Source organism: Stegostoma tigrinum, chromosome 12, assembly GCF_030684315.1.
Source record: "Stegostoma tigrinum isolate sSteTig4 chromosome 12, sSteTig4.hap1, whole genome shotgun sequence".
Lineage (NCBI taxonomy): Eukaryota > Metazoa > Chordata > Chondrichthyes > Orectolobiformes > Stegostomatidae > Stegostoma > Stegostoma tigrinum.
The window spans coordinates 62,942,118-62,963,374 of record NC_081365.1 but is presented as its reverse complement, the minus strand read 5'-3'; the positions used below and the strand labels follow the sequence as shown (position 1 = coordinate 62,963,374).

Below are 21,257 nucleotides of genomic sequence, written 5' to 3'. Positions count from 1 at the left end.
TATGCTGTGTGCTAAACTAGACAAAGGTGGGTGATCAAATAAAGCAGAAGGATCAATGTTCCGATGGAAGAAATTAAAACTTGTCATGTGTCACCGGTTCGTTGCTGAATATCATTTTGGTTTTAACAGAAGGTGTGACTGAACTTTATACAGGTGGTTTAGAAATTTGCACCACAGATCAATTTGCAAACCAAAGTCAAAACTGAACAAGTGAACAACAAATGTTTATATTATTAATTTCAATGGTAAACACCGATGAGGAAACACCACCTGCAAAAAAATGACAAACGTTTTGGACAGGAAGTGCTCATCATTCTGCTTACAGGTTTTAATAAGATGTTGTCAAAATGAATAAATTTCAAACTAGATTGTCAGACCATATCCTATTTTAATCTATTATCCCATTAAACTTAAAGATTGAAAACAAATTACTTCTGATTCTGACAAAAGCATATATTCAAAGTAAAGAATAACAATAAGGTTCTTCTCTTCAAATGCTGATGAACCAGCTACACATTTCCAGTATTCTGTAGTTTGGATTATGTAAGTGATTAATACCTCCAGTTGCCAGTATATATCACAATGAAACATAGCTGAATACACATGGTCGAAACACTTTAATATTTCTAGTTGTTTCCATTAAGAAATCACATAAAAGGAGTTAGCTCATTTTTAAAAAGCTTTTTTTTACAGCAGAAATTGAACAGATCAAGAGTGGTTTGCAAAGTTTATATCAAACCACACGCGATTAACCAAATATCAGCCTCCCATACATATTAAAGCAGACACTCTGGACCACTCTGAGCATTTCCCATAACCTGGTACCATCTCTCTCAAAAGGCTACTACTGGTTAGAAGATTTAACATTGGATCAGATGCACCATATTAGCCTTCTACAGGTTATGGTGAACAACTGACAATAAAGGTTTCTAAGTCAACAAATATCTTAACATAGAGAACAATTGAAGTCCAGTGACATATAGATTACATGACAATGATACATAAAAGTATGACAGAAATTCCATCAGAAATGCCTCAGCCATATCCTCAGGATTATCTGGGAGGACCAAGGAATAAATACCACTTTTCTTAAAACCAGTTTGATTCAGCGAAATCCCAGAATATAAACTTCGATGCAGCAGACTGTGTATCTGGATGGCCAATAAGTAGCCAAATGGCTAGCATTCCAGGAGGAGACAAAGCGTACACTTCAAAAATACTGAAGTTCTTTTGAAGCACAAAAGCACTGACATTAATGACTGGGAGGAACTTGCTAATAATTGTTCAAATTTGTAGCAGTTTATCCATTCATTTGTATCATACTTAGAGTCCAGATGGCTCCATGCAAAAAGATCTATAAAATGAGAATTGGCCTGTTAAAACACATGAAGGGGAGGTGATGACCTAGTGGTATCATCATTGGACTGTTATTCCAGAGATCCAGGTAAATTCCGGGGCCCTGAGTTCAACTCCATAGCAGATGGCAGAATGTGAATTCAATAAAAAAATCTGGAATTAATAGTCTATTGTTGATTATGAATTCATTGCTGATTGTTGGAAAAACCCATCTGACTCACTGGAAAACCGCAGTCCTTCCCTGGTCTGACCTATATGTTGACTCTGAACTGCCCTCTGGACAATTAGGAATGGGCAATAAATGCTAGCCTAGCCAGCAATACCCTCTATCCAGGGAATGAATTAAAAAATAGACGATCCATGGCAAAAATCTCCTCATCCTATGTGCAGACATAATCCTCAAATAAAGGGATAGCTCATGAAAATGAGGTTTTAAGAAACTTAAAATTTCTTAGCACTTATTCTTTGTTCTGCCCTTCATAAAAGAGCTGTGGATAAAATGTTTAAAAAGTACCAAGATAATTATTCTCAAGGGTGATTCTTAAGGATATAGAGAGAGACAACAAACGAAGTGCAGTACCAAGGTTACAATTTTCTCTACAGAGTCCTTTCCAATTCAATTTTATCTGTAAACTGGACGGCTTTGTCTAGGTTAAGAGATTTGGAACAGGGATGGAGTCCCATACAAAACCTATAAAATTCTAACAGGACAAGACAGGGCAAATGCAGAAAGAATGTTACTGAGAATGGGGATAGTCTAAAGGTACAGGGAAGATGATTTATGACCAAGTTGAGGAGAAATTCCTTAACCGAGGGAGTAGTCAGTTGGAGGAAATCTCTACCACAGAAAGCAGTTGAGGCCAAAACATTGAATGCTTTCAAGGAAACAGATAAAGTTCTTAAGACTAAAGGGATCAAAAGATATAGTGAGAACACATGAAGTTGGATGGTCAGCCATGATCATATTAGGTGATGGTGCAGACAGAGGGGTTGAACGGCCTACCTCTGCTCCTATTTTTCACGTTTTTGTGCGCAAGCTGAGACCTGTAGCAAGGTAAATGCTGGGAACAAAATGTTAATTTGGAGAAGTGGTATAGGGAATGAACAAGCAAGTCACAGATTTCTTACAGTCTAGTGTATGATTCTGAAAAAAACTGGTTCAGGAACAAATAGCTAATTCTATATTTAAAATTCAGAATAGAAGGAAAATTTCCTATAAATAATGTAATCTAGAAAGCAGAACAGGCAGAAGAACTGGATTGTGTTTTGTTGCTATTTATTAAGTACCTTTTGCTTAATAATCAATGCTAAGCTCTTGAATATCTGTTACAGCCTGTACTGATTACACTGGTTCTCCTGGAATATTTTAGAATTAATTGCCCTGAAATATATTTAATAGTGAACTGCAGATTCTGTCAGGAACCATCCTCAATAGGTTTGCTTGATTTTACATTTTAAAAAATGGCTTTGATATAACAAGGACTGCAGATGCTGAAGTCAGAGACAACGCAGTATGGAGCGGAAGAACACAGCAGGTCAGGCAGCATCAGAGGAGCAGGAAAGTTGATGTTTTCAAGTCGGGACCCTTCTTTTTCATCCCAACCCGAAAATGTCAACTTTCCTGCTCCTCTGATGCTGCCTGACCTGCCATGTTCCTCCAGCTCCGTACTACATTGTCTCAAAGGATCTGCTTTCTACATAACCCATTAAGAGTGACATATCCATTACTGATCAGAGAAAACTAGCAGTCTGCAATAATTGGGTAACTGAGATTTATCTGAAATTGCTTCCTTGGCTAATTTACAGGTTTTAAGTAAATGGCATAACAGCTCTGTTAAAACAACACACACAGCAGTTTCTGATAAATGCATGATACATATGAATCCATTACCTTACAATGGAATTTCAACACCAGAATGTGTAAAACGCAAGTTTACAAATGCTCAGAGTTTTCTTTCTACAGTTAATGTTACCATTTGCATTTCTAATATATATCAACAAAATCAAGCCAGGAGCTAAACAGAACCGAAGAGGTTGAAATTCATTAATTAGAGAAATAAATGTTAAAAAGTCACAGTCATTACTTTAACTTATCAATATTAGCAAAACATTATTTGTCTGCTTGTTATCGAACAAATACTTTGTTATTTATAATGGAGAGATGATGGCCTTGTGCTATTATCACTAGACTGTCAATCCAGAGATGCAGGCAACATGCTGGAAACTCAGGTTTGAATCTTGCTATGGCAGATAGTGGAATTTGAATGCAATAAAAGCCTGGAATTAACAGTCTGATGACAACCATTGTTGATTGTCAGGAAAAATCCATACAATTCACTAATGTCATCCCTTAACTGTTCTTGTACATGTGATTCCAGAACCACAGCAACAGATTGACTCTTAACTGGCCTATGGGGTGGGCAATAAATGCTGGTCAAGCCAGTAATGCCCTCATCCAATAAAAAAAATTACTTTGATATTTTTCATATTTCCTTACTATACTTTTAAATATGACACCTGACATTTTATGGTTATTAAATGTCTCATATATAACAATGAGAGGAATATGATAACTAACACCTATGCATAAGCTAATAAATATGAAAGTGACAGATAGGAAGACTCATGGTTCAATCAACCTGTCTCCTTTAATTGTAATCCAGAATGCATTAGAATGAAGAGTCTCTTCATTTGCTATCTAACGTCCGTGGGAAAAAAAAACTGGAAAAGCACAGGGCTTTGAGTGGAAGAATTACTCTTTGGCCCCTTTCGGTGATGGAAATTGTTTTTGTACTAGTTGACCTCCATCTAAAATGGTAACAAGTGCAACTGTGTTGAAAGGAATCAACCTTCACAGCACAAGCCTGCAACCTGTTTGTTCCACATTTTTTAAGGAAAGGAAAAATTGATGTTAGGTTCCTAATATCATTTTCAAACACTAACATCATTTACAAACATAACCTTCTCCTGTTGAAATAACAATTCCACAGAAATACAATCAAAATTCTTCATTATTTTAGAAACACTGAATGAACTGTTCAAATCAATGCTTTACTAAAGCATGTAAATCCAGTTCCTTGAGCCTACCTGACTAACTGAGTTGTATGTGGATATATGAATGCGGATTTAATATTTGCATTTGAGGAAATCTAAAACTAGACACAACATTTTCAATGAAGCACAACAAAAATATTGCATAAAGATAAGATGGTATGGTTTATTTTAATTGTTAGCCCTGTAAATGAAATCCAGAACTCTGCTTCAGGTATAAATTTAGCTTATTCTCTACCTACTGCAGATCATTACCACTAATCCTGCAAACTTTCATTAATATATTTTAATTCCTTACCTAAGGAACAGCTCTAGGTGCTTTACCAAGACCTTCAAATTCCTGTCAGTAATTTGCATTTTTCCCAACAACTCTGGTAGCTTCACTGCAACAAAAATAAAAGAAATGGCAGGTGAAGTCAGGTTTTTTTTAAAAATGTAAGCCATGATGTATGTACTAAAAAGTGAAGGAGTATTCAATATCAGTTATTTTTCATATCATTTACATATGTGAACTATCAACATTGGTCATAAATACTTGCAAAGAAATATCTATAGTCACAAATTCAAAACTGTACACAACACAATACAAGTTCATAAAATGTGAGGCTGGATGAACACAGCAGGCCAAGCAGCATCTCAGGAGCACAAAAGCTGACGTTTCGGGCCTTGACCCTTCATCAGAGAGGGGGATGGGGAGAGGGGACTGGAATAAATAGGGAGAGAGGGGGAGGCGGACCGAAGATGGAGAGTAAAGAAGATAGGTGGAGACAGCATAGGTGGGGAGGTAGGGAGGGGATAGGTCAGTCCAGGGAAGACGGACAGGTCAAGGAGGTGGGATGAGGTTAGTAGGTAGATGGGGGTGCGGCTTGGGGTGGGAGGAAGGGATGGGTGAGAGGAAGAACCGGTTAGGGAGGCAGAGACAGGTTGGACTGGTTTTGGGATGCAGTGGGTGGGGGGGGGGGGGAAAAGCTGGGCCGGTTGTGTGGTGCAGTGGGGGGAGGGGACGAACTGGGCTGGTTTAGGGATGCAGTAGGGGAAGGGGAGATTTTGAAACTGGTGAAGTCCACATTGATACCATTAGGCTGCAGGGTTCCCAGGCGGAATATGAGTTGCTGTTCCTGCAACCTTCGGGTGGCATCATTGTGGCACTGCAGGAGGCCCATGATGGACATGTCATCTAAAGAATGGGAGGGGGAGTGGAAATGGTTTGCGACTGGGAGGTGCAGTTGTTTGTTCGTTCGTCGCTCATTGCAACACTTTAGGGATTTCTGTCTAAAGAGAAAGCAGTTAGTTTCATGCCATATTTCCATTAAGGACGGATACAGCAAATGATGGTACACTCCCAAAGAAACGTTCTAGCTTAACATTCAATACCAGTTAGATTAATTCAAATATTTCCCAGTTAAATCACAGACTCAAGCTGCAAAGGCAATTGCCTCTGACTCTGTGCCAGCTATTTGAAAGAGCTATTAAATTAATTCTATGCTCTTGCTGTCTTCCTGTCAAAATGCAAAATATGGCGGAGCTAAATTTTACCAGGGAGGTTTGGCAGCCATTTTTGGAAATTTCTTACATTCAGATTGAAATACTATCCGATATTCAGATTTTGAACAGTTTTCTATTTCATTTTGATCATTTTCTCTGCACACTTAGGTGGAATTTTCCAAGCCTGTTATAAAGTTTTTAGAAGGGTAGTCAGGAGATATTTAATTGGGCTGCAGGTTAAAAATTCCGTTTCCTGATTTTAGGTTAAAATTTTACAATTAAGTTCTCAGAATCTTTCACGTGAGTTACCTTACCTCGTAGTTGCATTCAAATGCGAAGTCATGAGATGTACCAACACCCCAATCTGCTGAAAATATGTTCATAGCACAATCTCATTTACCAAAAGCAAAATATATGTGTTTACAAACCCGCCATAACTGAATGAGGCATCTATTTGACAGAGTAGAATTCTTTCTCCAAGCTCCAGTGAATACAAAATTCTTCAGTTATCTTCTTCAGTTGTCTTTCAAAACATTTCATTTCACAATGCTCAGTGTTACAAGTGAAGTCTCTCCAGGAGTCACTTGGGGCCTGGCTTTTTGCCGTTAAATGCTTACAATGTTATGAATAAAGACCGATCAGGTCAACTAGCTTACTCATGTGAGGCAGCCACATCAGCTGATAACAGCAAAGCTAACCGAAACAGGCGAGCATGGCTGAACTCAAAACAGCTTCATTCAAAAGTTCATTTTTGTGGTTGTGTCCTTTCCCCAGAAAAACTATCAAATAAGAGATAACAAGGTGTAGAGCTGGATGAGCACAGCAGCTCAAGCAGCATCAGAGGAGCAGGAAGGTTGACATTTTGAGTCTGGACCCTTCTTCAGAAAATTTCTCTGAAGAAGGGTCCATACCCAAAACGTCAGGTTTCCTGCTCCCCTGATGCTGCTTGAGCTGCTGTGCTCATCCAGCTCTACACCTTGTTATCTCAGGTTCTCCAGCATCTGCAGTTCCCACTATTTCTGAATCAAATTTGTAAGGTCAGTGAGACGATGGTACAAAAACTTCCGGGTGTTGTATCTTCTTTTGTGCTTTTAAGCGTGGACCTTGTCAGATGTGAGATGCAACGCCATAGGCACCACACCATTAGCTGCAATAAAGTTACAGACATTGTTTGCATGAGGCAGGGAGATGCCTGGCACCTAACCTCATGTAAGACAGTCCTCTGCAACGGGATTGCAATGCCAACTCAAACTCAGATCATTCAACCTCCAGTGGCACTGAAGTCAAGATCTTTTGAGCTACCCGAGGCAATTGATTTCTGCAGTTACCTCTGTCAGGTCGGTGTCTTGATAAAATCCAAAGGGAAAAGAGCTTTCCTTCCCCTATGTCAACCTTCAGCAGAACTTCTAGGGTGGCATCACTAAAGTATAGTTCCTACTTTTTGCCCAGTCTTTGATATTTCCACAAGTTGGTGGGGGTGATGAGCGGAAGTTCAGATGATGCTCCTGGGTTACAGAAAGCGAAGTGCTGTCTTGGTGCCTTTAAATATGGCATGCAGATTCAGAGCCAGGGAGATCACAACAGGGGCAGACCTCAATGCCCATGAATTTTGATATTTTACCCATGTATGAATATATAATAAGCCAAGAACAATGTAATGATGCCAGAAAATTTACAATGTCCCTGTGTGGAAGTCCCTCCCACTTTTATGCCCACATCGACATCTGCTCTTTAGAAAATTTTACCTTTTCAGTTTCTTCCAATGAAAAGAATGCCTGATGACTTACCAAACAGTCGTAAAAGGTGGTGAGCTCCATAGATATATGAAGGTGCAGGTGGCTGTTCAATCAGTGGATAATTATCTGGCATCATTTTCCAAGATAAAACCTGTCAGACCAACACAGAACTCAGTTTTCAGTCATATACAATGACTAACAGCTAAGGTAATAACATTTCAACAGATTAAAGTCAGTTCCAATCTACTCCACGATTCCTAAACATAACATTTGATAAAGACAAATATGGAAAAGGTAAATTGACTCAAAGTTAACGTAACAATTCCAATACAAAATGTAAACCTAAGCGGTCATCCTAAAAATTCTGCCATTGATCCATCAAATAATCTCATCCTAAAACTGCACAGAAATAGTTAAAAACATAACAGCAATTTGTTGTAAGACAATTAGTCATTCCACCAGCTGTCATACTTATCGTACCTATCTACAGAAACACACATTATTGCATACTTAGTCCCATTTCATTATTTGCTGCAATGCCTGCCAATCTCAGAGGTGAAGTATCTAAGAACTAATTTTACAAATCTTTTGTCCATATATAAATCAGTATGTCCTTGCCCCATCCTTGTCTCCACAATCTCATTCAACTCTTTACTCCTCTGATTCGGCCCTCTTTCAGATGCCACATTAGTATCATTATTATCTGCAAAACTACAGATCATTTCAGCCCATACTCTGAAACGTACTGACAGAACCCCTTCACCTTTCCAAGCCTCCTACCCTCTCAGGAAGTGATTCCAATTTGTATCAGGAGGCTGCACTATCAATTGCACTTCTAAGATTGATTGATTGTCATGTGTACTGAAATATAGTGAAAAGTTTTGTTTACGAGTAATACACTCAGATTACAGCATGCAAAGGGTGTACAGTTCAAAAAGACTTAAGAAACACACAAGTAACATTGCAGGTTACATTATTTGAGGCTAGAGTCCATTCAACAGTCTGATAACGGCCTGCTTGTGCATGTGCAGGCTTCTGTATCTTCTGCCCAATGGAAGAGGTCGTAGGAGGTCATTATCAGGGTGTGAGGGCCTTTGACGACACTGGCTGCCTTTCTGTGGTAGTGAGCCATGTAAATACAGTGCATGGATGGAAGGCTGGCTTCCATGATGGTCTGAGCTGTGCACGTAACCTTCTTTGTTTCTTACCATCCTGGGAAGGGCAGTTGCAATACCAGGCTGTTTTGCACTCGGACAGTATCCTTTCAATGGTGCATCTGTAGAAGTTGGTGAGGGACCTTATGGACATACCAAATTTCCTGAGCTACCTAAGGGAGAAGAGGAGTTACGCCTTCTTGACTATCGCATTTACATGGAACTCCAGGACGGACGTCGATGGTTATCATCACTCTGCGGAACTTGATGCTCTTCACTCTCTCAGCCTCAGTTCTCTTGATGTAGATGGCGGCGCGTTCTCCTCTCTTCCTTCTGAAGTCGATGATCAGTTCTTTAGTTTTGCCAATGTTGAGAGACAGATTGTTTTCATTGCACTACATCAACAAGCCCTCTATCTCCCTTCTTCATTTTGACTTGCTTTTGTTAGATATCTGTCTCATTACAGTAGTGTCGTCAGCAAACTTAGCGAGGGCATTCGCTCAGAATTTGGCAACACTGAGGTAGGTGTAGTGAGTACAGTAGGGGAGTCAGGGCACCAATATTGAGTGCTATTGTGGAGGTGGTGCTGTTACCTATCCTCACTTATTGCAGCCTACGCGTCAGAAAGCTGAGGATCCAACTGCAGAGGGCAGAGCTGAGACTAAGGTCATGTAGTTTTGAGATCAGTCTGAAGGGGATAATCATGTTGAAGGCACAGCTGTAGTCCAAAGAGGAGGAGCCTTCCTTCCCTTTGGATAAGTGTGCATGTCAAGTAATTGTCATTATTAACGGGTTATGCACTCCAAATCAGATCAGATGGAATATAAAGCACCAAAACTGAAATGTTTCTCATAGGCTAAATATCCGGTATAAATGCACAAAAGCGTTGACTTGTAACAATAGCAATTATTATAGCATGGATTGCTTTTCTGGAAGCATAAAAGAAAAGCATGGACAATAAGAATATAAAAGAAGAAAAAAAAAGTACAACAAATGTCTTTTTAAATAACATACGTACATGCACAGACAAGAAAAAGAGGGGTTACGAACTCTTACCTCATTCAGTTCATTACTCCTTCTGCGATCAAACAGTGCAACCCCTTCTTTACTAGGTGTGAGGGTGACAGGAGAGGAAGAGCCACTGTGGACTGGTGTTTCTTTAAAATAAATTTGAATTAAACAAAAATTAACATTCATTTTGTAAAGTCAGAAAAGTGAAAAAGGAGACGGCACGAGATGTTACTTCCAAGCAGACTTCTCCAGCACAACAACACCTTATAACAGCCTAAATGAGCGATCTATGTTTAGTGTTCTTCCAAGGAAAACTGGTAGAATCAAATTTGAAATTGAAGAAAATCATAATGTTCATATATAATGAAAACAGAGTTTGATATATGTGACCACCAGAAGACAGATATTGGTTATTTCCTGCAAGCTAAATTTCCCAGGGTCCTGGCTGAGGTCCTCCTGTGCCTGAACTATATTAATGATCAACGTACAGAAACCCATTTCAATAAGGCCAAGTTCACAGAGGAAAATGTTTGTTAGTACAAAACAAATCAGCAACCTGCAAAAGGAGTCACAGGAAGTTTGCATTTGGCCAATTAAGTTGCAGGTGAAATTCAATACAGTTAAGTTGAAATGTTACACTATGTTGGGAAAATGAACTCACGAGTATATCGCTGAAGGTGTGGGAATAGCTAATCAGGAAATAAGAAAGGATCTGGGGGTCAAATGAAACAGCAATAAGCAAGTAATCAAGCCAGTAATCAATTCCACTACTAGCTTGAAAACGTCATGGCAAAGCTATACATGCTCTTCTTTACACGAAGCATCTTTGAATGAAATTGACAGGTTAGTTGCTTTGGGATTTTGACCAGTTGGAAATAAACAGGCGACTCACACTTATAGGATCACATACAGGCAGACAAGGAAGACATCCAGCCTATCAGACTGAACTGAATGGAAGCCAGATCTGGGAGGTGGAAAAATAGACTTCAAACATCTGACTTCCAAACATGGTCTGATACATGGTCTAATTTTAAGGGTCCAACATACAAATATTTTCTGTCCTTTATAATGGCCACATTTTATACTTTTTATTGATTAGATTCCGTAAAGTGTGGAAACAGGCCCTTTGGCCCAACAAATCCACACTGCCCCTTGAAGCATCCCACCCAGACCCATCCGCCTATAACCCAAAGACCCCTGAACACTACGGGCAATTTAGCCTGGCCGATCCACCTAACTTGCACATCTTTGGACTGTGGGAGGAAACCCACACAGACACGGGGAGAATGTGCAAACTCCACACAGGCAGTCGCCTGAGGCTGGAATCGAACCTGGGTCCCTGGCGCTGTGAGGCTGCAGTGCTAACCACTGAGCCACCGTGCCGCTCTAGACTGCACCATATTCTGACTTGCATATGAATTGACTTATGAACAGACTCAAGGTTGGAACCTCTTCACAACGGCGAACTGCTTGTAACCGTGCCCAATCTCATATACTCAGCCAAATTTAAAATGTTAATTTACCACAATGATACAATTTAAATGACTGGTTTCAAAGTGTAATATCCCATAACTGACCATGGCTACTTCACCAGTTAACTTGAATAAAAAAGGTGGTCCGTGATCACCACAGCAAGAATATTCACAGGTGCTACATGGAAAAGGACTTCTTTTCAAATAAGATCATCACAAACTCACAGTTAAAGTGTTAAATACTTACTTTTCTCCAAGTGTAAAAGCAGTCTGGGCATTTGGGCAGATTCATAAAACCGGCGCTTTGACTGAGGGGAAGCACTGCTTTCAGACAGCCTGTCACACCCTGATGCATGTCGTGCTGACCGCCTCAATGACTGTACAGATTCAGGATCAATTTTTCGTCGTTTTGGGGTTGCAGGGTCTCCCGACAACGGCTGACTATCTGTGGATTGGGGTGTTGACGGGTTCAGAAGAGGAGGAGGACTTGGTGAATGTTCCTTTTGAGGTCTATTAGTTTAATAAGCAGAATAAGCACTCAATTAGATGCAATTTTTCAGAAAATCTTAAAACAATAGATAAAATAGCATCCCATTAGACATACTGAGAACTGATACACACAAGCGCACGATTAAAATGCCAAAGTGAACAATGATCCTTATTGGGAAAATCAAAATAATGTGTACAGTGGACTATATTCTGTTAATAACTCTTGCTTTTTGTATTTATCAAAGCCTTTGTTATCTCCTTTAACATATTTTATATCTTTTTGTTTATTTTTCGCTACCAGCCCCTTCACACATTCCATACTTCATGATATCATAATCTATCATCCTTCCTCTCCCCCCATTTACAATGTATACGGCAGTAGTTTTAATCCCAATTTCTGAAACTTTTTATTGAAACTACTCCTTCTTGGCATAAAGGAATATGTAGATTGTATTCTCTCCCTTTCGTACTTTCTAACTTGGTCCATTAATTTGTAGGCAAGGTGATTTAATATCATCAGGACTCTTTCGGTACATTGCAGTTTTGTTTGCTCCAGCACACCTTTATCCCAAACACTTCATTAGCCTTTCTTTAATTTTACACTGAACCTAATTATATTGGGGTCACTATTTACCCAACTGTTTCATTATTGTGATGTTAGTTATTTAGTCCACTTTATTTTCTAGAACTATCTTCTTTCATTGCTGGACCATAAATGTACTGATTGGAAGGTGTTCTTAGATGTAATCTAAAAAGCTTTTCCTATTTTGACCCTCATAATTTGTATCAAACTTGAGATAGTTAATATCACACAAATTGATATCTTGGTGATTTTAATTTTTTTTTTCTATACTGCCTTCAGATTTCCCCATCAACTAACTTCCAATTTCCACAGTGTAGCAATGCCAACAAATGCATAACCTTCTCTAATTTGTAATTCTGCCCTTATGGATTCTGACCTCACACCTTATTTTAGCACACTTTAGAGTCCTTTAACTATTCTTCCACCTACCCAGCCCATGCTCCTCTAAATCCCTCATGAAAAGGCTGTAATCTTTACTTCATTACTGCCATTTTGCAAAAATTTTCAATCCAAGTATTCCTGACAAAATAAATGCTGAAAAGGTTAACAATCCAAGAATGTAAGACTGACCTTTACCAAATATGATTTTTGCACCTACTTCGGTACTTGAAGAAAGAAGCCTCTGTTTTGTCAAGAGCATAAAATGCATTAAATATTGTTTTTGGAAGTTACTTACTCAAGCAAAATGGTAGTTGACTAGATAGAACAGTTATCACCAGGTCTATTTATCCAGTGTACTGATTCCTGTCAAAAATTATTAAGTAACCCCTTATCCACATATAGAAGAATATCAATTGTGTTAGGTTTTGAGTTTGCAATTAGAAGATGTTTTAAGGCAGGACTTCAATACAAATGAAACTAACTCCCAACTCTGAAAATGAACGTGAAATTTGCAAAACAAGTGGATTTTGTTTCATGAGACAATACTACTGGTTTGCAAGCAAGCATTAAATCTTTATTTGAAAGCTGTATATGTTAAGTATCAATGGACAGTACAGTGGCACAAAAGTATAAACTGCTGAAAACATTTGAATTAAAAATGCCTTTGTCAAAGCCACGATCATGGCCTAGTGCAGTGCATAGATCAGACTAACATATTTCAGTAGATTGATTGACGCAAGTACCAAAAAGCAATAAGAATGTTTAGAGAACTAGCAACAATGTGAGCACACCTCAGCTTATAAAAATCTTACTCAATTATAAACAGTTTCTGCTCAGAAAACATGCACCACCTTTCAGGAAAAAAAGTAACAAGTACATCAAAACATAGGGTGCGGAGAGTTGTATTTTCCTGTGCCATTTGTACATTGCTGGTGAAATTAATAAATGGTGTTTGGAAAATAATATCATAGCTATAGCATAAGCAATGTGCAAAGAGTGCCAAGAATTGGAACTGGGATCACAATAAATGTCTCATTAAGAGAATGTAAAGATCTGTGAACATGTATTAGGGAGCAGGGCAAATGCAAATATATATTTTGCCATAGTATGCCAATTTCCAATTTAACAATAACATTGAAGTGACGTAGGAATAGGTGAAATTCTAAAACATAGGACCACAGAAACACCAATAGCTTGTTGCTTGTTAATGAGGTGTTAAAAGGACTTGCAACATTGGTCACCTTGGTTCACCCACATCCGATGATCCTGGATTCAAACATTTTAGACAAGATCGTTAAGCACTGAAGGAGTGCAAAATCGGAAGTACGATCTTTTGTAAGAAATGTTTTTTAAAAATTCAACTAGACTGAAAGATTCCATGGCAATATTTAAACAGCAGAAAAGATATTTTCTGGAAAAAAAAAACATACTCCTCAAACCATATCACTGTACCAGTTTAATTGGTCCTTTACCTCATTTGCTGCTTGTAGGACCTTTCTGTGTATAAACTGGCAAACTGGCTATTGCATTTATCAACAATAGTGACTGCGTCTCCAATTCATGAGTTTCAGTGTGTTTTAGGACAGTGAGAATACGAACAGTTCGATAAAGATTAGATTCCCTACAGTGTGGAAACAGGCCCTTCGGCCCAACAAGTGCACATCGCCCCTTGAAGCATCCCACCCAGACCCATCCCGCGATAACCCACACACCCCTGAACACCACAGGCAATTTAGCATGGCCGATCCACCTAGCCTGTACATCTTTGGACTGTGGGAGGAAACCGGAGCACCTGGACAAAACCCACACAGACACGGGGAGAATTTGCAAACTCCGCACAGTTACCCAACACTAGAATCGAACCTGGTTCCCTGGCGCTATGAGGGTGCAGTGCTAACCACTGAACCATCGTGCCGCCCTCAAAGATTGAGATAAAGATTGAAATAATTCTTGCTGTTTTTATTTCCTTGTAATGCATAAATCCAATTTTCTTCATGAAATCACAGACTTTAGATCAAATATAAATTCTGTACTTTGATAATTGTACCATAATTTATTTAGAAGACCCTTGAAAAGAACATCTCCACAATAACATGAGCTTTGATGATCTCATATTTTCAGGCTAAGGAGAACTTACCTAACATTTGACAATGTTTCCTTAATCGGAACAAAGAATTTAGATGAAGTGACCTTCTTGAACTGAGCATGTTCATACTGGTACAGCAAAATCATGGGTAATGTAAAGTCAAATGTGATTCTTAAACCATCCACCATTTCTTTACAAAGTTCAACACTGCAGAATAGAAAGTGTTTATTTAATTGGTCAGAAACTTGCAGTAAAGATAACAGCAAAGCCATCAGCTCTTAATGTTTTTCAGGAACAAATAAAGACAAATTCTTCAAACTCTTCCACAAGTTTTGCTCCAAGGTTATCTCAAAGCAAGACATGGCATTGAAATACATGGAAAGAGCCAAGTTGGGTTATTTACATGATAAGACAACCATTCGACTTGCCAGTTAAAAAAAAACTTGCCCATTAAAGCATATTAAGGCTTAATAAGACTATAAGACATAGGGAGGCAAGGCCATTCGGCCCATCAAGTCCACTCCGCCATTTAAATCATGGCTGATGGGCATTTCAACTCCACTTCCCTGCAGTCTCCCCGTAGCCCCTGATTCCTTCCGAGATCAAGAATTTGTCGATTTCTGCCTTGAAGGCATCCAACATCCCGGCCTCCACTGCACTCCGTGGCAATGAATTCCACAAGCCCACCACTCTTTGGCTAAAGAAATGTCTCATTTCAGTTTTAAATTTACCCCCTCTAATTTTAAGGCTGCGCCCACGGGTTCTAGTCTCCCCGCCTAATGGAAACAACTTCCTAGCGTCCACCCCTTCTAAACCATACATTATCTTCTAAGTTTCTATTAGATCTCCCCTCAACCTTCTAAACTCTAATGAGTACAATCCCAGGATCCTTAGCCGTTCATCATACGTTAAACCTACCATTCCAGGGATCATCCGTGTGAATCTCCGCTGGACACGCTCCAGGGCTTGTATGTCCTTCCTGGTGTGGGGCCCAAAATTGGACACAGTATTCTAAATGGGGCTTAACTAGAGCCTTATAAAGCCTCAGAAGCACATTGTTGCTTTTACGTTCCAATCCTCTTGAGTTAAATGAAAACATTACATTCGCTTTCTTAATTACGGACTCTACCTGCAAGTTAACCTTTAGAGAAGCTTGGACCAACACTCCCACATCCCTTTGTACTTCTGCTCTGCGAATTTTCTCACCATTTAGAAATTAATCATTAATCATTACCAAATAACTTTACTGGCACTAAAAATTAATTTTTACAAATAATAAATTGTATTTATTATTGTTATAAGTATACGTGTTCAGATGGCGTGTGTCTCAGTAATGATTCTTCAATCTATTTTATTGAAATGACAGATTCCCAATCCCCTGCAGTTTTGGATTTCTAATTATTTCAAGTTCCAGTGCAAATGCCTGCAGAAATTCAGTGTAAAAATGAATGGCTAAAGTCTTTCATTGTTGCCGACCAATATAACTTTCCATTTTAAAAAGCCATTATGTAGACTTACTTTTTCTCAGGTGGAATGTAATGAGGATTCATTGGAATCTGTGAATTACTTTGATGATGACGACATCTTTCATTGGCTGAAAAGGCTGCATTAATTGCAAAATGTTTCACATAGGATTCCAAAATATTAATAATGTTCGTCTGACATGGAAGCTTCACCAACTGAAAAATAGATCATCCACAACTATATACTAATCTGTACATTTTTTTTCAAATTATAAGCATTTGAAGATGAACATTAAAGAAAATTCAAGAGTTAAAACTTGGAAGTGTCATAATTATATCAAAGTAATGACTTAAACAGGAATAGTGTATTCCAATCAAAGTATCAGAATCCAGTTCAGTATGAAGTTAGTGAAAATGAAAATTAAGAAGTGTAATGGAAGGCCATTATCTCCAACATTACACTATAACCCATTTAAGACACAGTCAAGGTTGTTAGTTACAACTGTAACATTGTCACAACTGATGGAATTGTTCTTTCAAAGGTAGCTTACAACAATTAGATTTCAGTATCTTGTAATAGTGGCATTTATGGTTATGGTTAAATAGAAGATAGTTTGTACAACAGAATAAGTAACATCATGTCTTCACAAAGAAGCAGTTTTTTTACTGGAGAGGGATGCTCATCATAGAATAGCTGCAAATACACTTCAGCTGAACTTCTGAAATTTCACAGTGCTTAACCAGAAAAGGTGCCCATGGCAGATCTACACTTAAAATGCATATCCTTTCAGTATCGGCAAACATTTTTAGCATCAGTGCAAAAGATGAAAAAAAACCTTTAAAAATGGTATGTTGTACAACAGGAAATATACCTTTTTTCTTTTGTTGATGTAATAGCAATCATCCTCAAGTTTCTTTTTCAAAATGTCTGGAATTTCTATGTTTATGGTTTTCTCTTCCATCTCCTTTTTAGAACAAGTTTCTTGATCATCCTTCTAGATTACAAAGAAAATTCGTAATCTTGAATAAGTTACAAACACAATACCAACTCCAGCTGTTAACTAGTTTTGTTGTATCTCCCTGCTGGTAAAATGCCTACACCAGTAAGAAGTGTTTAGTTATGATGGCTAATGGTTATGTGGTTGCTTTTGCTCATGCATGTACATATGTGTATTCATATTTTCTTCTGGAGGGAGATGGGCATGGGAAAGAGGAGTGCACGAGAGAGAGAGAGAGAGACAGAGACACTGGCAGACAGAAGTGCTTGCATAGTGGGCCCAAGATCTTTCAACACATGTCAATAATACATGTTTAACATTTTTGAAAATTGTTACAGGCATGAAAACTGAATGGAAAGTTATTTACAAATGCACATCAATGAGGCTAAACATATAGTATTTTGTATGGCTGTATATTTGCTGGGCTTCATAAGACTGTCGTGCATCTCCTTTAATTCAAGGAACCATGGAACAGTTTAGAGGGAGATGAATCTCCTCCAAAGGTCAAAGATCCATGACGTGGGGTTTTTGGCAGTGTTAATAGCAATATCTTTTCTGTAGTTTAGTGTACTATATTGTTCAGAAAATGATCTTTCTTTTAATCAAAGAAGCTTCCAAAAATATGGATTGATCCATATGTCACTTAGTGTAAAATGAGTTTAAAATGCGAATTGTCAGTATGGGTTGCCAGAAATGCAAAAAACAAAATGACAACCCACATTTTTGTGGCACAGTTTACTGAATAAACCAATTGTACAATGACACCTTAACAACAATCAAAAAGTAATTTAAAACATGTTAAATTATGTCTTTAACATCCAGTTCGTCAAATTCTTTCAAGGTCACTTCAAGGCATTTTTGTAAGGATTTCACTCAGGTTTGATGCTTTCAAGGTCAAAATTATCCCTCCACAACAAATCATCTCTTAACCATTGAGCTGAACATTCCACGTTTGAACAATCTGCCGACACTTGGTGCACTAACAGCGTCCCAAGATGTGATAATGAAACCATACTATGCCCAATGCAGCTAGAAGATTTTCAGTCTTGTGCAGATAGATATGAACATGAAATTCTGACAATCAGGACTTTAAGTGAAAGGAAAAAATACATAAGTAGACCAATCTCATTCTCCTTAGAAAAAAGAAAATAAATGTCAAGGCGATCTAAATTAAAATTCTTAAGATTGCCTAGGGAATTTACAAATGGCAGGAAACAGAAGTTAAATCCTTGCTAATTTTAAAACAATAAAGATTTCTCCAGCCAATGTGACAATAGAGTTGTGGAGCAGGTGAACAAGGAGAGTCGCTGAAACAAATAAATGAGAGATGAACATAAACTGATGTTCTTGGAAAAGAAGATACAAGGTAATGGAAGAAATACACTATGTAACAAGAAAAAAAGCAGGTAGGTAGGTGCTAATTTCTCATTTATAAAGCCTTTAATGCTTTGATGTATTTTTTTCTTTGCATTCGATGTTCAAGATTCTTGGTACGGTTCAGATCAGCTTTGCATTGACATTAAGATCCAAGGACTGCAGCTCTTCAAGAAAGTAGCTTGTCACCACCTTCTCAAGGGCAATTAGGAATAGACAATAAAGAGTGGCCGAGGCAATGGCACCTGTATCCACAAACAAATTAAAAAACCAAAACTATTTCCAATTTGAGTCAATATCACAAGTTGACACACGCATTCCAGTGAACGTTAATATAGCATGTTATCATCAGATATTCCAACTATAAATGACATCATTTTGGTCATTACATTTCATTATTTATTTCATAACCTGATCTACTTTAATTTGCTCTTCAAATGTGTACATCACTGACAATCTGGATTTATGACTAATCATTGTAATTATCATTGTACCTGCCCTGTCTTTCCTACATTTGTAATAATATTTTTATATCCCTAGGTTCCAAACTTATCTTTGAGATAAAATTTGAGTCCCACAAATGCCAGTGGCATGACCCAGAGGAAAACTGGAGGAAGGTATCCAATTAAGTGGTCGTTTCTGGAGTTCTATCTAATTAAGGGTGGCAGACAAGCTCCCAAGTGTGGAGCATCATTTGGAGGCTGCTCAGCAGTAACTGATCTGCAACTGCCAAAGTAAATCTTGCTGAAACTGGAAGGGAAGCATGACAGCTCTTTCATTTCCAGTTGCCAGCCAGAAATTAGATACAGAAGACTGCCAAGAGAGTTTGAGCTTTCAGGTGTCAGGAGGAAGCTGCAAACATTTATCAGCACTATAAAAGTAAAAGTGGTGGGCTATTTTTCACAGCGGTGTCTTCGATGTATGGATTGGAGTCTTTGGCCTTATTATTTACTTGTACCGTTACAGCAGTCTCTGCGGTGCAATCGGATAGCGCATTCAACTGTTAACGAAAAAGGTTAGTGGTTCAAGCCCACCCAGGGACAAGTTTTCTGGGGCGGCTCAGTGGTTAGCACTGCTGCCTCACAGCACCAGGGACCCAAGTTCGATTCCACCCTCGCATGACTGTCTGTGGGGAGTTTGCACATTCTCCGTGGGTTTCCAACGGGTACTCCAGTTTCCTCCTACAGTCCAAAGATATGCAGGGTAGGTGGATTGGCCAAGCTAAATTGCCTGTAGTGTCCAGGGATGTGTAAATTAGGTGGATGAACCATGGGAAACACAGAGTTACAGGGAAAGGGTAGAGAGTTGGGTCTGGGTGGGATGCTGTTCGGAGGGGTGGTCTGGACTTGTTTGGCCAATTGGCCTGCTTCCACACTGTCGGGAATCTTTGATTCTACTATTGTTCCTGGAAGGTCACTACAATTTGATACATGGATCCAGATCCATCAGGCGTCCTCAATTTTTTTTAACTGATTTCCAATAACCTTCAACTGGTTTACTGGGCTCGGTGCCTCTTTCAAAATTACAGGGGAAAGGCCAGTTGCCGCATGGTATAGCAAAACTGTAACCTGATCATGTCTAATTCCTCCAGCTCACCAGAGCAAAAATTCAGCCCAAAATCTCATGTCGTGGCTTGGTTGGTTTTATCATGTGCCTCTGCAGCACCCTGGGACATTTTACTATGATAAATTTATTGCTGTTGTGGTAATAGTGGTCCATTTTTTAAGTGAAACTAGTGATGGTTGTATTTGGGCATCCTAATGGTAAATCTTTGAAAGGAAATAAAGTCTGCAAATTTTCATTGCGTTATCAATTTCTGTGATTCAGAGTTTACGAGGGATAGTCAAAAGAAACCGATTCATAAACAAGTTAAAGTTTAACATTTACACTGATAACAAATATAGAAATAAAAGACACTAAAAAGTCTACAACAGCATTTTAAAAAATGAATTTGTACCACTTAAAAAAACTTACATAAAATGCTTTACATTTTGGCAATTTGTTTTACTGTAGATGATTGTCACGGATGATATTTCACGTGTACAAAGAATATTTCATTGACACCGGTATTGTTTGAAGATAATGTTAAAAACATTAAAGGATGCTTATTTTCAGGAAAAGAAATCTGTTATTTCTATTCCTTTTCTTTTTTTTATCCAACTGTAAACTTCCAGTTTTGATGACAATTTATACACCTGAAAAGTCACCTCTACTTCTCACTCCACACATTCCCTACCCTGTTGCCTTAAAGCATTTTCTGTTTTATTTACCATTTCTATTATTTCTTCTGGTTCACTGTCATCTTCACACTCTAATGATTCGTCATCTGTGCCATCTATATCATTGTCATCATCGTCGTCGTCATCGACATCATCGTTAGAAGTAGCACTTAAAGCTTCAAAATGGAAGGAAAATGTTTTTAATATACCAGTTGAAAATGACATTAGTTTACTGACGGTTTTAGAGAACACAACCATTGGCAAGGGTTGGCGGAGCAACAACAGTTAAAATTATGAAATCTAATGAAGAAACTCTATATAACGTATTAGGAACTTCCAACTATGTTTTTCATAGCGTTCCCCTCACTAAGTAGTGTGAGGAAAACATTCCTTTCATTA

General features: G+C 38.4%; 1 protein-coding gene across 5 annotated transcripts in view; it reads right to left on the bottom strand.

The window, feature by feature from the left end:
• Positions 1 to 21,257, bottom strand: part of LOC125456870 (male-specific lethal 3 homolog) — a 48,620-nt gene that overhangs the window by 6,807 nt on the left and 20,556 nt on the right. For 4 of the 5 annotated variants that reach the window (XM_048540352.2, XM_048540354.2, XM_048540353.2 and 1 more), the window contains 8 exons: positions 20,910 to 21,034; positions 17,140 to 17,262; positions 16,323 to 16,483; positions 14,856 to 15,011; positions 11,513 to 11,775; positions 9,839 to 9,939; positions 7,680 to 7,779; positions 4,706 to 4,790 (listed from right to left, as the gene is read on the bottom strand). In XM_048540352.2, coding sequence (XP_048396309.1) covers positions 4,706 to 4,790; positions 7,680 to 7,779; positions 9,839 to 9,939; positions 11,513 to 11,775; positions 14,856 to 15,011; positions 16,323 to 16,483; positions 17,140 to 17,262; positions 20,910 to 21,034 — 1,114 coding nt within the window. The remainder of the gene's footprint in view (positions 1 to 4,705; positions 4,791 to 7,679; positions 7,780 to 9,838; positions 9,940 to 11,512; positions 11,776 to 14,855; positions 15,012 to 16,322; positions 16,484 to 17,139; positions 17,263 to 20,909; positions 21,035 to 21,257) is intronic. The other variant, XM_048540355.2, reaches the window with a different exon arrangement.